Source organism: Chionomys nivalis, chromosome 25, assembly GCF_950005125.1.
Source record: "Chionomys nivalis chromosome 25, mChiNiv1.1, whole genome shotgun sequence".
Classification (NCBI taxonomy): Eukaryota; Metazoa; Chordata; class Mammalia; order Rodentia; family Cricetidae; genus Chionomys; species Chionomys nivalis.
In genome coordinates, this window is record NC_080110.1 from 28,123,729 (window position 1) to 28,141,460 (window position 17,732).

Below are 17,732 nucleotides of genomic sequence, written 5' to 3' on the forward strand. Positions count from 1 at the left end.
ATTATCAACTCACCTCAGTCTCATCTCCCAGTACATCTTCTTCATTTGCCTCCTCTTCAGCTAAAGAACATTAAAGTTAAAACATTCAGGTCAAGTTTGCTATAAAACCATCTTGATCACTGTGATAAGAGTAAAATTACAACCTCTTTGCTTTCCCAAAATTATATTCAACAATGATGGCAAAACCAATCCTTATAAGTCACATTTAGAGAAGATAAAACCAGATCTCTATCTAAAGTTAGTATAAAATTGCATTCCATCTGAACTGAATAACTAAAAGCAATTGGGTTGTAATTAAGTCACACTATAATATTAATTTTAAAACTAATTGGACAGAGTACGGTGGTACATGCCCTCTAATCCCAGCATTTGGGAGATAGAGGCAAATAATCAGTAAATTCAAAGTCATTCTCAGTAACAGAGGCCAACTTAGGTTATATAACACCCTGTCTCAAATAAGCAACAAAAAAGGTGTGTGTATGTGTGTGTATGCATGGTGTAAAGATAACTCAGTCCAAGTCCCAGAACCCACTTAAAAATGTCAAGCATGTGGTGGTAGATCCTTGTAATGCCAGACCTTGGTAGCCAGGCAGAGCCAGAGGCTGACTAAAATGACAAGGAGGATGGCTCCTAACAGCAATTCTCACGGCTGACCTCTAGTGAGTTAGTGAGAGGGAGAGCGAGGGACAGGCACATAAATGAAGAATGTGTTACAGAATAATACAGAAAAGTATCTCTGACAGTGATAGAAGGTTGAAAGATGCCTTGGTCATTAGTTGCTCACAATCAAAACACCAGGGACTTAGTGGGGAAGGAGTTCTTTAAAATTTAAGCAAGCAAACACAGTGAGTGATACTGAGAGGTGACTCAGAAGTTCAGAGTACTTATTGCTAATTAGATCACAGCACCTCAATCAGGCAACTCACACTACCTGCAATCTCAGCACCAAGGAATCTGACACCTTTTACTGGATTCCTTGAACACACGCGTGCGTGTTCATGCACACACAACCAAAATAGGTGAAAAAATTATTTTCAAATTACACACTACTAAAGAACACCAAAGGGAAAAAACAAAACATCAATGACAAAGATATTTGTTTAAAACCAACAAGGTAGCCCCATGCCTGTAATTTGAGCACTTGTGTGTGGGGGGGGCACCAGAATCAGGAGTGAAGACAGTCTAAACAGAGACATTTAAACTTTTTCATGGAAAAAAGTATATTAAGACCAACAAATTAGCCAGGGGGTGGTGGCACACACCTTTAATCCCAGCACTTAGGAGGCAGAGATAGGCAATTCCAACAAGACCCTGTTCCCTTAAGTTTCAGAGGACACTGTGGTTAAGTGCCCTGTCTCCAATTTCAGGAGAATCCATGCTGGACTGGGAACCCCACATGCTTTCCTTCACGACTCCCCCCTCCCCAGGCTGCTCTGCCTTCTGTTTACACTAATTAGTTTGCTTCATCAATTCCCTTTCTATATATTCCCAATAACATATCAAAACCTCTAACCAAATCAATGAGCTAGTTGCTGCAGGACTACCAGTTGTTTGTTGGCCACAGAGCTGGAGGCGCCAGACTACCTACCAAACATGTTCGGATGGTGAGAACCAGCAGCACCTCAGAGGTACCACGACTGCCTTCGGTAATCAACCACTTGTGTCTCCTGAGTGTTAAGGTGATGCCATGATGAAGGGAAGGGAACAGGTGCTTTAAGGTTTACTTATGTAAAGATAAGCTTAACTGATAAGGAGAAAGTGCTTTGAGACATTTAAAAAATGAAGCAATTGCCAGATGTCTCTCGCTGTGTTACTGTTATTTTAAGATTCCAAAAGTCATAGACTTAACCCATTAACTGATGGAATTCTGATAAGCTTAATCTAGCTCTGGCAAAATACTTAACATCATATTATCACTCACTATATGATCATAACTACAAGATCGGGGTTTTAAATTCCCTTTGGTGTTGTCTAACACTATAGACTTAAAATGTGCTTTTTATTGTGCTAAAAACATGTCACAGTTTTCTGTATAGAAGGAAGAGTGGGGGCTGGAGAGATGGCTCAGAGAGTAAGAGCATTGCCTGCTCTTCGAAAGGTCCTGAGTTCAATTCCCGGCAACCACATGGTGGCTCACAACCATCTGTAATGAGGTCTGGTGCCCTCTTCTGGCCTGCAGACACACATGTAGACAGAATATTGTATACATAATAAATAAATATTAGAAAAAAAAAAAAAAAAAGGGAAGAGTGTCAATGCTTCCAACCCAAATCATTTCAGGTGTGTGTACACTGCCATTTCTAATGTGCTTAAAACTTACCTTTTCAAGCCGGGCGGTGGTGGCACACGCCTTTAATCCCAGCACTCGGGAAGTAGAGGCAGGTGGATCTCTGTGAATTCAAGATCAGCCTGGTCTACAGAGCTAGTTCCAGGACAGGCTCCACAGAGAAACCCTGTCTCGAAAAAACAAAAACAAAAACTTACCTTTTCACAAATCCAAAGAATTCTTGTATGTTCCAGGAAGTTGACTTGGATTTACCTCAAACAGGTCAGATGTGTACCCCTCAATTACCAGAACCTAAGAAAATTGTTTTCCCTACACTTAACCTTGTCCTCTCTTCTGTCAGCACTTCACCAAGTCTAAAAGGCACTGGACAGTTCCATGGAGCCTGGACAGTGGTGAGACGGTCCCCTCTCGCCAAGATTTCGATCACAAATAGCAGGAAGCAGTCTCAAGAACTCAGAGCTCTCATTTCCCTAACCTACCATGCCTAACTTCTCATCTTTTGTTTTTGGGTTTTTTTGTTTTGTTTCGTTTGTGGGTCCCTCCTCCTCCCAGACAGGGTTTCTCTGTGTAGCTTTGGTGCCTGTCCTGGAACTCACTCTATAGACCAGGCTGGCCTCGAACTCACAGGGATCCCTGACTCTGTCTCCCAAGTGCTGGGATTAAAGGTGTGCACCGCCACCACTCAGTCCCACCTTTTTTTAATAAATAAAAAGGGAGGAATGTTAACATCCAGGTACATCTGGCCCTGCACTTTGGGGAACCTGGCAGAGTGCGTCACCCCTGCACACATGACAGGCAGTTACTCCATCCTTTTAAAAGGTGAAACTCTGCCTACTTCTCTCTATTCTCTATTCTCCCTCTCTCCCACCTGCCCCCTTGCCTCGCCTCTCTCTTCTCTTCTGCAGCTCCTGCACCCAGAGTCTCCCCCTTCTTCCCCCTTTCTCCATTCCCTTTCCCTCCAGGTGAGCTCTGTCACACTGCATCTTTCTCTCACGTGTCACTTTTTAAACTACAACACAACTCCCACTTGGGTACCAGGAAACCAAACTCGGGTCCACATGCTTACGCAGCAAGAGCCCTTACCCACTACATCATCTACCCAGATCCTCCATACATACAACCCTCAAAAAAATAAAATTAGAGAAAAAGTGAGACATAAAGGTTATGAGCTCATTACCAATGATAGAAATTAAAATATTATATTAAGCAACCTATTTTGTATGCTGATTCTGTGTGTTTGTATGAGCATATATGTGATGCATGTGTACAAGAGCAGATATGGAGGCCCCATAAGGTGTTCTGCTCGACTACTTTCTACCTTATTCCTTTGAGATGGGATAGCTCATTGAACCTGGAGCTAGTCTGGTGGCAGCAGCCTAACGAATCCTCCTGTCTTCACCACCCACAGCACCCATAGGCTTGTTAAGACTAAATCCAGCTTTTTACATGGGTGTTGGGATTCAAATCCAGAGCCTCATGCTGGCACAGCAAATGCTCTTATCTACTGAGCCATCTTTCCAGCCCCTAAATGTATCTTGAATATATCAAATACATAAGAATGGGTGTCTAAAAGTATTGAAAGGAAACGAAATGAGGACTGGAAATAAAAGAGAATAAATAAAAATCATAAAAGAAGTGTACAAAATGGGATGATGATATGCACCTTACGCGAGGTGGGGTTATTTATTTTCAAGGTAGAATTGGGGGACATGAGGTCTAGGAGGAACCAGGGATTACCTAGTTTAAGGATTTCAAGGGACCAGACGCTTGTCTTTGATACTGCAAAAGATAAACACTTGGCTATGTAAACAGTAACTGTGCAAACATATTTAGTGAACTTTTGCACAAGATAAATTAAAGCCTTCAAACTCTTAACTAATAATAGCATTTTGAGTGTGTGTGTGCTTTCTTAAGGTATGGTCTCACCAAGTTCTTTAATTGTGCCTCAAACTTTGATTCTCTTGCCTTAGCCTCTCAAGCAGCTTAGCTTACAGGACTGGCTAATTTTTAAAATATTACTTATTTTATGAGTATTTTGCCTGCATGTTATGAATATACATCATATGCACCAGATTCTCCTGGAACTGGAGTTACTAATGGTTGCAGGCCACCATATGGGTGCTTGGAATTGAACCCAAGTCCTCTGCAAGAGCAAGGAACACTAAATCACTGAGCCACCTTTCCATTCCCTTTCACAGGCTGATTTTTAAATAACATGCTAAAATAATCACAGCCAAATAGGTAACATGACAAGTTCTTATCACTTTAGTATAAAACAAAAATACTTTAATTCACACACACAGTTTCGTTTTGTTGAGACAGGGCTTCGCTATGTAGCTCTGGATGACCTAGGCTGGCCTCAAACTCCTGATTTTCAGGCCTCAGTCTAGTGGGTACTGAATTACATGTACTACCACATCCAAATCAGCCCAATAGTATTTTTTGTTGTTGATTTTTTTTTTTTGAGATAGACTTTTACTTTGTAAATCAGATTAGCCTTGAATTTGAGGCAATCTTCCTGCCTCTGCCTCCCAAGTGCAAGGATTAGAGGCATGAGCCACCATGGCCATCTCTAAAAGTTTTCTTGATGTTGTTAATTTAGACCTAAGAAAGGAAGAAATTTTTTCAGTGTCAGAACTTGACACTTACTGCTTTACCCACATCATGTTCCCTCCACAAAGTGCTCACCATGTTCTTCAAGATACGCCTGCAGCCGATTGATAAGATCTTGTTTTATTCCCTTGGTCTCTAAACCACGAGCAAGACATTCTTGCTTTAGTTCAGCAAGCTGGGAAAAAAACAAACAACTTGTTTAACTCCTATGAATGAAAAGAGATGGTTCTCACAAAGAGAAGAAGATGATGATGAAGGTCAGCTCCCAATTGCAAGCACTATCCCTAACCAAGATTCTAAATCCACAAAGGTAGCTTACTTTCCCTTCAACAACACTGGGAAAACACACACACACATACTAAAATAAAATTGTCATCTATTTGAACAATTGTTTTCTTAATAATTAAGGGGAGAGAGTTCTAAAAGATTACTCTATCAGCAACATGGAGGGAGGGGAAATTTATCTTCAATCAGAAAATCCAGTGTCCTAATGGCAGATTCTCCCTACCATCCAGCTATGGTTTTACAGTATGGTAGTAGCAGGTCTTCCCACACAGTTTCTGTGTCAGAAGCTTGGTCCTGAGTGTAGTTGTGCTGGGACTATTAAAAAGTAGAACATGAGCTAAAAAGATGGTTCAGCAGTTAAGAGCATTGGCAGCTCTTCCAGAGGTCATGAGCTCAGTTCCCAGCAACCACATAGTAGCTCATAGTCATTTATAATGGGATTTGATACCTTCTTCTGACATGCACGGTGCTGCAGATGGATCACCATTATACATAAAATAAATATAAAAAAATTAAACTGAAAAGACATTTTTGCCAGGCAGTAGTAGTGCACATCTTTAATCCCAGCACTTGGGAGGCAGAGGCAGGAGGATCTCTGTGAGTTTGAGACCAGCCTGGTCTACAGAGCTAGTTCCAGGTGGATCCAAAACCACAGAGAAACCCTGTTTCGAAAAACCAAACAACAAACAAAAAAAGGTAGAGCAGCTTGATCAAGTGGCACACCATAGTAATCCTACCAACTGTGAGGTGGGAGCAGGACCAAGATTTTAAGGCCACAAAAACATCCACCCTACCCCCCCCCCAAATGTGGAGCTTACTGGGAACTTCATCCTAGGAAGAAATTAATACAGTTCTTTAGGCTAATTCCACACAATGAGTTCATGTAAAAGAGTAAGAGTGGCCTGGTATGGGCCTGTAATCAGGATGTGGAGGCAGAGAGACCAGGAGCTCAACACCAACCCAGGTCAGCTTGGATTCATTACATGGGACCCTGCCCTAAACTCTCACCTCTGGCTTTCAGTTCCTCAAAATTGCTGTGACCACTATGTCATCTACTACAAGGCTGTTACCAGAGCAACATTATGCTGCTGGGGCTTTCAGTTTCCAAGATTGGGAAATAAGGAAAGTACAACCTCGGGTATTTTGCCATAATGGTAGAAAATTGACTAATAAACACCTATTATCCCAAAAGTGCTATTACATATACCATATATGCATCTATAAAAATAATCACTTCAGAATTAGAAGTTCAGCTGGCTTAATATCAACAATGAACTAACTAAACGACCTCACCTTTAGTTAAATATATCACCACAAAAAGAAATTCAACACCCTCCCATAGTCTATAGTATTTAGGTTTTTACTGTGCTGTTCCTATGTTGTACATCAAGTCCAGAACCTTATGCAGGATGAGCAATTACTCTACCTCTAGAGCTATATATACCACAGTCCTATTACACATTTTAAATCACACAGCAGCTATGATTTCCCATGACAGAGCTGCACAAAATTAGACCACATCAACTCCTTGCCATGCAAGAGCAAGGGCATTCTGGGGATCCTCTCTGAGGGTTTACAGTTAATGGCCTATGGGGGATTTCTTCAGTGGTGTAACCAACAGTAAGTGCCCCTGCCATAATGAAAACTCACTGGATCATAGGAAAAAAAAAAAAAACCAACTACATAAGTAAAGGGGGGGGGGGCTGGAGAGATGGCTCAGTGGTTAAGAGTACCGCCTGCTTTTCCAAAGGTCCTGAGTTCAATTCCCAGCAACCACATGGTGGCTCACAACCATCTATAATGAGATCTGTGCCCTCTTCTGGCTTGCAGGCAGAATACTGAGAATACTGTATACATAAAAATAAATAATAATAATAAGTAAAAGGGGGACTAGTTGGGAGGAGAAAGAAGGTTAGTAGGAATGAGAAGAGGGCAAGAGAAGGTGGGGGTACCTAAATATGATCAAAATACATTATGTACATGTACAAAGATACCATATGAAACTCATTTTTTCATTTATAAGCAATATATGCTAATAAAAAAATTTTAAATATTAACATATGAAAGATGCCAGATGGCAAAAAGACTGGAAATCCTAGCTCATCAGGATTATCTTGTAAGGAACAGAGCATGCCTGAGAAATGTACATAACATACAAATGTAGGAGCGGGTACCTCCTACAGAAGTGATTTATAAGGGGTCACGAACTGGGGATTCAGGGTTTTTGAGCTGTGGACTATCCCAGTCCTCTCCCCCATTCCATTGTCAGACGAGTCTCCCTTTTTCTTAACAAACTGTCTCCATTTCTACCAGACACACACTTTTTCAATCAGTAAAAATGTATACTTACCAACCTTACAGACTACAGAAGGAATACTGATGGGTATCTAACAGAACTAGGAGAGAAGACACCCACGTCAGAAGTCTCAAAATTGTCTGTAACTCCTGCTACAGGGAATTTAACAACCTCTTCTTTCCTCCTTGGACCCCTCTGGTCACCTGAATCACATGCACAATGCTCATACACAGACACTAATTAAAAAACAATTTTTAAAAGTTTGTCGTGCTGTTATGTCTCCTAGGAATGTCAGGAGCTGCACTATTAAAGTCTCAACATGACTGCCTAACAAGAGCTGAACAAAGACAACAAACACACTAACACGGAGGGAGGGGCAAGTCCAGGACCCTCAACAGCTCACAAAGAACTACTGGCAACTAAGGAGTTCTGAGAGTGGGAGAACAGTCTTCCCCAGAGACGAGCATAACAACCCCAAAAACACACAAATAAGGAATATTATACAGACGGAGCAGGTTGTACTTATGTATTTAGGTGTGTTTATGTAGAGAGAAAGACATATGCATGTAACAACAATTAACGAAAAAGAGGCCATGAATTTGAAAAAGGGGGTATATGGAAGAGTCTGGAGAGAGGTAAAGGAGGGGGTAAATGATGTGATTATATTAAAATCTCAAAAACTAAAAGAAATATTTTTAAATTTAAAAAGAGGAGTATAACTCAGCAGAAGTGACTACCTGCTATGCATGAGCTGGAGGAGATGGCACATACATGTCTGTAATCCCAGGACTCAGAGGATAGAAGCTGAAGAATCAGAAAAGACCAAGGCATCCTTGCTAGATAATGAGCCTAAGATAAGCCTGAGCTATGAGACCCTATTTCAAAAAATAAAAATAAGTAGGTATAGGCGGGCGGTGGTGGCGCACACCTTTAATCCCAGCACTTGAGAGGCAGAGGCAGGCGAGTCTCTGTGAGTTCGAGACCAGCCTGGTCTACAAGAGCTAGTTCCAGGACAGGCTCCAAAACCACAGAGAAACCCTGTCTTGAAACCCCCCCCCCCCAAAAAAAAAAAGTAGGTATATATGTGAAATCTTCTATTTAAGAATCAACTCTTGCCAGGGAGTGGTGGTGCACATCTTTAATCCCAGCACTCGGGAGGCAGAGGCAGGTGGATCTCTGTGAGTTCGAGGCCAGCCTGGTCTATAAGAGCTAGTTCCAGGACAAGCTCCAAAGCTACAAAGAAACCCTGTCTCAAAAAACCAAAAAACAAACCAAACCAAACAAACAAAGAATCAACTCTCCAATAACATAAAAACTAGTTGAGGGCTGGAGAGATGGAGCTCAGTCTTGAGCTCCACACTAAAAACAAGCTAGGTTTAAATTCTACCTTTACCACACCTACACCGATGTATTACTGAAAAGTAATTTATAGTTTCTGTGCCTCAGTTTTCTTATCTTTAAAATGGGAATACCAGAACCAATTTTATAAAACAATTATGAAAAGTGAAAATCTAAAGTAGTAAACCAAGTGTAGTAGCTCATGCTTATAATCCTAGCACTCATAGGTAGAGGCAGGCAGACCATGAGTTCAAAGCCAGCCTAAACAACAGAGTCCCGATCCAGCCTAGGCTACATAGCAACTCTGGTATTTTGTTGTCTTTTCAAGGCAGGGTTTCTCTGTGTAGCCCTGCCTGTCCTGGAACTCACTCTGTAGACCAGGCTGACCGTGAACTCATAGAAATTCCACCTGCCTCTGACTATAAGGGAATAGCTATTACAACTCCTGCCTCCTGAAGGCTAGGACTAAAGGTATGAACCACCACTGCCTGGCTTGACCCTGGTTTTTTTGTTTCTTTTGATTTTCTGTTCTTATTTTATTTAAAAAAAAAAGTCTTGTTTTTAAAAAATGGTCTCTTTTATTGAGACCGAGTCTCTCTATATAGCCTTCGCTGTCTTGGAACTCTCACTATATAGAGAAGGTTGGCCACAACGAATTCAGAGATTCACCTACCTCTGCTTCCCAAATGCTGAGATTAAAAGTGTTTACACAAGCCGGGCCATGGTGGCACACGCCTTTAATCCCATCACTCGGGAGGCAGAGGCAGGCGGATCTCTGTGAGTTCGAGACCAGCCTGGTCTACAAAGGGAGTTCCAGGACAGGCTCCAAAGCTACAGAGAAACCCTGTCTCGAAAAACCAAAAAAAAAAAAAAGTGTTTACACAAAGTAGCCTGATGATCTGAGACACATGGAAGAGAAAATCCTGACAGTTTTCTTTTAACCTCCAAATGCATGACATGGCACAACTCACCCTAACACACACACACAAATGTAATTTAAAATTTAAAAAAAAAAAAAAGAATGTGAGGCCGGGCAGTGGTGGAGCACATCTTTAATCCCAGCTCTCAGGAGGCAGAGGCAGGAGGATTTTTGTGAGTTTGAAGTGAGCCTGATCTGCAGAGTTCCAGGACAGCCAGAGCTGTTACAGAAAGAAGGCTCTTTCTGAATTAAGGATTACCTTGAGCCTAAGGTTAGACTGGGTTAGAGAGAAGCCCTATCTCAAACTAAAATAAAAGAGGGTTTGGAAACAGCTCAGCAGGACCCAAGCTGGGATCCCCAGAGCCCACACAATCAGATAAGGTAGCATGTAATCCTGGCACTCCTACACTGAGACAGGAGGCAGACACAGAAGAATCCTCAGAAGCTGGAAGGCCAGCCTGCCTGGCATAGGCAAAATGGAACAAGAGCTCCTGTCTCAAACAAGGTGGTAGGTGAAAATAACACTAGAGATTGTCCTCTGACGTTCACAAACGTGCACGTCCGCATGCATACAAAGGAACACATAAGATAAAAAAATAAATAAATAAATAACAAGAACCCCACCCTCTGCAACAACACTCCAATTTATTTCTATAGTCAACTTCACTAACCTTCCAAATCATTAGCAACAACATTTACATACCTCAAGTTTCAATAACACAAATACTATGACACTAGACACTATTATCGACCTCTGGTTCTCTCCACTGTAGAGTTCCTTTTAGCATGATTAATTATAAATTTGGTTGTTATAGTTCAAGACATTCCCAACCACAAGTCAGTCTTTCCAACTGAGTCAGAATGCCTATATTGTCACAAAATTTTCAGAAATTTGCACTTGATATAGACTCTATGTATCAATGCAGACATTTTTATCCTTCATGCTTTAAACCTTGTTCCTTTCTTCTGAACTAAAGTCACCAATTTCTCTTTATAAAAATAAAAAGAGCCTTTTTTTTCTTTTTCTTTTTCTTTTTTTTTTTTTTGAGACAGGGTCTTTCCCTGTCACCCTGGGTGTTCTGGAACTTATTATGTGGACCAAGTTAGCCTGGAACTCACAGAGATCCACCTGCCTCTGCTTCCCAAGTGTTGGGTCCACTAAGCCCAGCTTAAAAACAGTTGGGTTTGTGGAGTTTTGGGGTTTTTTGATTTTGGTTTGTTGTTTGTTTGTTTTTTGTTCTTGGAGGGTTTTTCAGGGTCTAGTTAGTTGGCTGGTTTTTCAAGACAGGGTTTAGCCCTGGTTGTCCTAGAACTCACTCTGTAGACCGGGCTGGCCTTGAAGTCACAGAGATCTGCCTGTCTCTGCCTCCCAAAAACTGGGATTAAAGGTGTGCACCACCACCACCAAGTGTAAACTGCGGTTTTTGTTGTTGTTGTTTTGGGGTTTTTTAGGTATTAAAAACCCTAAATCAGCTGGGTAACATGGTACCTACCTTTAAACCCAGCACTGGGTTATGGAGGCAGGCAGATCTCAGTGAGTTCTAGGCCAGCCTAGTCTATGTATCAAGTTTCAGGCCAGCAAAAGCAACACAGAGAAGCACTGTCTCAAAGATAAATAAAGTAAAAAGTCTAAGTCAAATCAAAATGTCAGACTATTAAATCAAGATGAACATTAGAGCCTAACATAGTCTTCAAAGCCAGAATTTATATGGGTTCTTAACCAGAGGTTTATGGACTCCTCAGGGCTAAAAGGTAATTTTATGGAGCCCCTTAAATCGCATGCAAAGTATTGTACATGCCTTTTTCTGGGGAGAAGGTCCATACCTTTCATCAGAGTTTCAAAGATATCTGTGACCTCCAAAAGTTTAAGAAGTGCTCTAGAGAGAAAGCAAAGACAAGCAACCGTGATTAAAGAGTAAGCCCTGCTCAGGCCCTCAGGAGCACCTCATGTGCTCCTATCTACATAGTACTGAGATCAGGTCGGAAGACACAGATGGGATTCACTCAATCAAATGCAAATATCAATATGATGGAAGGAGGAACTCTTTAAACAAGTGCAAATCCATAAAGGAAAGTCATACAACTAGTGACTTATTCCAGGATTTCAAAAGGGTACAAATAAGAAAATATCAAGATAGCTCACTAATTTTTAATCTCTTTCACCTAAAAATTAATTTTCTGTGTATACTTTGTAACATGTACAACAGTACAGAACTCATACAGATAACTAAAATGAGGTAGTTGCTCCGTTTTTTCTTACTTGTTCAGATAATCATTAGGAAATCACTGAAAATTCATTCCAGCAACTAAAATAACATAAAAACCCACTAACGAAGCTGAGATCCAATAGTTAAGAAACATTTGCTGTCAAAAAAGGTGATGTCCCCTGAAAAAACTAAACTACAGGGACTTTTTCTACACACACTTCACTTACATCTTTTAAAGAAAGACAAAAAAGCTCAAAAATTATGAAGGCTTTTTCAAGATTAGAAATGTTGGGGGGGGGGGACGACACAGGAGCGTCTGAGGACACCTGAAGCGAGCACAGGTCCTCCAGGACAGCAAGAGCTCTTAACCACTAAACCATTTCTTCAGACACAATTATCAAGCTCTAAGAAAAAAGGAAAAGTTTTCAGGGCTGGAGAAATCGCTCAACAGTTAGGAGCACTGGCTGCTCTTTGAGAGGAGCCAGGTTCAATTCCCAGCACTCGTGGAGACTAACAACTGGCTGTGATTCTTCAGGCACACAGACATACATACAAACAAAACACCCGTACTCATAAACTAATATTTTTGAAAAATCATCTCAATGTAACAAATAAAACAGCAACAAGAAAATAGAAAAACAGGCATGATGGCACATGTCTTTAATCCCAATACTTGGGAGACAGAGGTAGGAGGATCTCGGTGAGTGAGTTCCGGGCCAGCTAGAGCCACATGGTGAGATCCTGTCTCAACAAACAAATATAAATTTTTAGGTTTTACTAAATTTGATTTGTACCAGGTTCCCAGGATAAGGTGACCAAAACATTTAACAGCATAGATACTTGTGAAAACAAACAATAATCAACATAGTTCTTCCCAAAAAGATTAATCATAGAAGTGTAAGTCTACATATAAGAAAAGTACTATGATTACCAAAATTTACAACTCAAAATAGGTCCTGTGCTTCAGAATGTCAGCAAGAAGTGACACCAAGGAGTGCCAGAGAGATAGCTCAGCGGTTAAGAGCATTTATTGCTCTTGTAGAGGACCAAATTCTGTTCCCAGCACCCACATCAGGCTGCTTACAACTGCCTGTAACTCCAGCTCCGGGGATCCAACATCCTCTTCTAACCTCCTCGAGCATGCACCACACATTCCCACAGACTCATACATGTACACAACAAAAATAGATCTTAAACAAACGAACAAACAAAAATAACACCAAGAGACCCCGGGGGTCCTTCCCAATGACAGACAGCAAAAGTAAAATCCTAACGTTTTCAAACATACTTCATATATTTCCAAAATCCTACAGCTATCCGTTCTCTGTAGGGGGAGGGAAACAGTCTCAAGAGAGGGCAGTTTTCCAGAGAAAACTCAAAAAAAAAAAAAAAAAAAAAAAAAACTTTTAGGGCTAATGTGTTCGTCACTTTACAAACTCTTGAGCTGCCTCTGCCCCACGCTTCCACCGGTAAACCCATTTTAAGGCCTCTCCTTGCTTTCAAAATTCGAGTACGGGGGCGTAACCCCACCTAGTTAAAAGAGAATGGAGACATCTTCTGGGTTATGTTTGCGACAAGTCCAGGCATACATGCAAAAACGCCAATATATGCTAACTGAGCAATCTCAGCCGTGGGACGAGAGGGGAACACATCAATCTGAGAAGAACGTAATTTGGGGTCCGCATGGGCCCCGGGGGAAGGACACTGACGTAATGCAAATCTAATGAGAAAGGAGAAAGGTGAGAAAGGATGAGAGATAATAAAGCAATGAGGAGAGGGCCGAAACAACAGGTAAAGACAGCAATAAAATCCTGAGGACAAACGGGGTTTAGGGCAGGCCTAAGAAAGGAGGCACAAAACTACAACGGAAGCCAGGAAAGAAGTATAAGCGCCTAAAAGAAAAACACGTAGAAGACGGCGCAGGACCCCGTGCGGGATTCGGGCTTCAGAAAACCCCACCTCAGCCTTCCCTGCGTAACGGTACCTTCAGCTTGTGCAGCTCCACAGTCTCGGTCGCCATCTTGCTGCGCCTTAACTCCACCAGACCCAGCGCTGCCCCCGCCTCCAGGAGTCTAGGCCCCGTCAACCAATCGCCGTCGCTCTTACTCCGACCTCACACCAACGGTTCTTCCCATTGGTCAACAGCGGCGTCGCTCTCACGCCTCTTGGCCACTTTCCAGGACTCACTGAAAAGGTGGATCCAGGGAAGGGCGGGGTTTGCATAGCCTAACGATAGAAAAATTGACCAATTGCACGTCCCCACTGCACAACCAACCAATGATTGGGGACAGCGCGGTTTCTGTTCCACCAATAGGAAAAGCGCAGACGGGGCGAAAGGCGGCCACTTCCTGGAGACCACAGGTGTGAGAGCCCTCGCTGTGCCCCAGCCGGACCGGCTTCTGAAGCTCGCAGGTAGGGGCTGTGCGGAACTTGGAAAAGGTTACCGAACGAAGCTGATGGGAGTACTGGGAAGGGCGGCGGCGAATACGAGTTCCCCTGAAGAAAGCCTTAAACGACTTGCGAAAGTGGGACTCTGGGAGGAGCCTGGGCGGAATCGGTACCTGATTTGGGGAATTTGGGGACAGGCAAGAGCAGGTAAAAAATAGGCATTAGAGTTACCATAAGTTTAAATGCCAAAAGCTCCCTTAGAAGGGTGACGGCTCCATTGCTTGAGGGACTGAGCTCAGGTCCCTTCCTAGATTAAACTGGGTAAGTTCTTGCAGCGCCCCACGCTTCACAGAAGGGCTGAAGCTACTGGCTGGTGACCTGCCATGAGGGTGAGAGACAGAATAGACAAGACAAGCCCTAGGAAAAAAATGAGGACCAAAGGCGGCTTTACTCTCGGTACCTTATTGGTCCTTTCATAACTGCATAGCTTTCTTATAGAACTCTGAGTGTGGGTGACCTCTTATGATTTAATAACTTCAAGAAAGTAAATTAAAAATACTCCCGACTGCCCTGATGCTTCGAGTGAGTGTCACAGCCTAAGCTTACTGCTTCATGTTATAAGAGAAGTGCAGAGATGGGAGTGAACGAAACAAACCACTGTGTGGGTGTGCACACTAACGATGGCAGGTATGGAAGTCAGGACAGCTTGTAGGAGTCTGCTTCCACTGTGTGCATCCTGGGGATCCAACTCAGGTCTTTAAACTTGGTGGCAAATGCCTTTTCCAGATTAGCCATTTTAAAGACCCTCTTGCTCTTTTGTTTTGGAGAAATGATCTCACTCTAGCCCAAGATAGCCTCAAACTCAGGACAGTCCTCATGGCTCAACCTCCCAAGTAGAGGGATGACAAGCATGAGCCACCACGCCCAGCTGCTTCCATCTTCTTAAGTGTTAACAAAGTCTTCAGTTTTTCCTTTGTTTTTTGTTTTGTTTTGTTTTTGCATGATAGGGAAATTCTTTCATTCCCAAGAGTTCAGGGGATTTTGGCTTTTCAGGAGACAACTGGGGAACAAGCTCAATCAGGGATTAAGAGGAAATTGAGTTGGACTCCTGCCTGATCCCTCATTGTGGTAGGATGAATGTGGGGGTGGCACACAGCGAAGTGAACCCCAACACTCGAGTGATGAATAGTCGGGGCATCTGGCTGGCCTACATCATCTTGGTAGGACTGCTGCATGTGGTTCTACTCAGCATCCCTTTCTTCAGCATTCCTGTTGTCTGGACCCTGACCAACGTCATCCATAACTTGGTGAGCACTAAACCACACCCTTGTACCCAACCCAGGTCTATCCCAAAACAAAACAAAGTCACCAACTGTTTGGGAATGTATGTCTTCCTTTTGGGATCTTGTCACTGCTCCTGCCCCAAGGACTACTTTCCGGCCCTCACACTGCCCCTTCCCCTCCTCCCAGGCAATGTATATCTTCCTGCACACAGTGAAAGGAACGCCCTTTGAGACCCCTGACCAAGGAAAGGCTCGGCTGTTGACACATTGGGAACAGATGGACTATGGACTACAGTTTACCTCCTCCCGAAAGTTCCTCAGCATCTCTCCTATTGTACTGTGAGTCTGGGGTAGAGGAGATGCTGGCTCACCAGTGGCTCTACGAACCAAGGAAAATGTACTAGGGGTGGGGAAATGGCTTAGTCAGTCAGGTTCTTCCCACACAAGCATAAGGACTTGAGTTCAATCCCCAGCATATATGTAAAAGCCAAATATGGCCACACACAACCATGGGTGCCTATAATTCCGGAACTGAAGAGTTGGAGGCAGGAAGATCCCCAGGGCTTGCTGACCAGCTAGTCTCCCCAAAGTACTGCACTTCAAAGAGACCCCAGCTTCAAAAAAAAGTGGAGAGCAATCCAAGAAGATTCATGCTGCCATCTCGTCTCCAAGCACACCCACACATGAACACGTACCTGCACTTACACACTCACACACTACTGTATGTGTATGTGCACACTAGTCCTAAGCCTACAGACAGTATTATAAAGTACAACATAGTGGTTAAGCATTCCTTGCTGGTTCCATGGTAATAAGGAAAGGAAGGAGGGACTGAAAATAAATCAAACTCCTATATGAATCCAAGTGATTTTATAGTCCCAAAAGAAGCAAATAAGTAGCCGGGCGGTGATGGCACACACCTTTAATCCCAGCACTTGGAAGGCAGAGACAGGCACATCTCTGTGAGTTCAAGGCCAGCCGCCTAGTCTCCAAGAGCTACTTCCAGGACAACCAGGGCTACTACACAGAGAAAGAAACCCTGTCTCAAAAAACAAAACAAACAAAAAGCAAATAAAGGCAGAACTGATTAAAAAGTAAAACTGATTTGGGGAAAGGAAACAAAAGGCTCCAAAAAGTAATACAGGGCAAAACAGCTTAAGCCGTCGTTTGCAATTTATCACTAACAACCAGCAAATGGGCTGGGGTCTTGCTCAGTGGTAGAGCGCTTGCTGCACAAACACAAGGCCCTGGGTTTGGTCCTCAGCTTGGGGGGGAGGGGTAACAACAATTAGCAAACAAACTGAGGTGTAGTCTCTAGTTACAGATACCTTCTGATCATATCCTAAACCTCATTTAAACACTGTTAATTTAGCTGGAGTAGTTTTGGACTACAAAGACTATATATGCAGTAAAACTAGTGATTGAAAATAGAAAAGACGATCACTAGAAAGTCATGAATGTGGGTATAGAAAGCCAACATTTATCACCCTGGTTTTTTTCTCCCAGCTACCTACTGGCCAGCTTCTACACCAAATATGATGCTGCTCATTTCCTCATCAACACTGCCTCACTGCTCAGCGTACTGCTGCCTAAGCTACCCCAATTCCATGGGGTTCGTCTCTTTGGAATCAACAAATACTGAAAGATGAGTTGACAGTTCTGCAGGCACTGAGGGAAAGCACTGGAACAAAGAGATGTAATGGCTTTCCCTTCTCGGTGCTGTTCTGTATCTTGGAAGTCTGGGAGACAAGACAAACCTTTCTGAACTCCAAGAAGGAAGAAATTGGAAACTGGGGTTCCTGAGCCCAGCCTTAATAGGGTCATGATTGTCTGAATCAGGAAAGGTGGATGAGGTGAAGGGCCACACCACTCTCCTCTGTACAGCAAGAAGCCATCTACACTTGGGCAACTTGTCTGATGATTCTGTTTCCATGTCTCCCAAACCTACCACCTTCAAGTTCTGTTTTGCTGTATATTTTCCTTAAAATAAAGTCTTTTCAGCTATGACTGAAATTTGATAAGCCAGAAGGAGAGATGTTCTCAATGCTGGAGAGGAAATATAGAATCCTGACTTACTATAAAAGATTTAAGCAAATTTTTATCACTACTCCTTTGA

General features: G+C 42.6%; 2 protein-coding genes across 5 annotated transcripts in view; one reads left to right on the plus strand and one right to left on the minus strand.

Annotated features, from left to right (window-relative positions):
- The window catches only part of Sarnp (SAP domain containing ribonucleoprotein), a 59,921-nt gene extending 45,941 nt beyond the window's left edge, over positions 1-13,980 (minus strand). For both annotated transcript variants that reach the window (XM_057757606.1, XM_057757607.1), the window contains exons 1-3: positions 13,930-13,980; positions 4,976-5,075; positions 14-60 (exon numbers count right to left, since the gene is read on the minus strand). In XM_057757606.1, the coding sequence (XP_057613589.1) occupies positions 14-60; positions 4,976-5,075; positions 13,930-13,965 (183 nt within the window). In that variant the 5' untranslated portion in view covers positions 13,966-13,980. The remainder of the gene's footprint in view (positions 1-13; positions 61-4,975; positions 5,076-13,929) is intronic.
- Positions 13,981-14,153: 173 nt separating this feature from the next.
- On the plus strand, positions 14,154-17,632 carry Ormdl2 (ORMDL sphingolipid biosynthesis regulator 2). 3 transcript variants are annotated; one of them, XM_057757610.1, is made up of 4 exons: positions 14,154-14,357; positions 15,341-15,640; positions 15,804-15,955; positions 17,123-17,632. In XM_057757610.1, exons 2-4 carry the CDS (start codon positions 15,467-15,469, stop codon positions 17,256-17,258), a joined length of 462 nt encoding a protein of 153 aa, XP_057613593.1. In that variant the 5' UTR covers positions 14,154-14,357; positions 15,341-15,466; the 3' UTR covers positions 17,259-17,632. The 3 variants fall into 3 exon arrangements, with proteins under 3 accessions (XP_057613593.1, XP_057613594.1, XP_057613592.1); XM_057757611.1 differs by having other exon boundaries at positions 15,466-15,640; XM_057757609.1 differs by having other exon boundaries at positions 14,155-14,357; positions 15,387-15,640.
- The last annotated feature ends 100 nt before the right edge of the window (positions 17,633-17,732 follow it).

Bases quoted from the DNA above. Each gene is read 5' to 3' on its own strand.
- Ormdl2 (XM_057757610.1), top strand. From the start codon at position 15,467: ATGAATGTGGGGGTGGCACACAGCGAAGTGAACCCCAACACTCGAGTG. The intron at 15,641-15,803 runs GTGAGCACTAAA...CCCTCCTCCCAG, and splicing joins CCAACGTCATCCATAACTTG to GCAATGTATATCTTCCTGCA. The intron at 15,956-17,122 runs GTGAGTCTGGGG...TTTTTCTCCCAG, and splicing joins AGCATCTCTCCTATTGTACT to CTACCTACTGGCCAGCTTCT.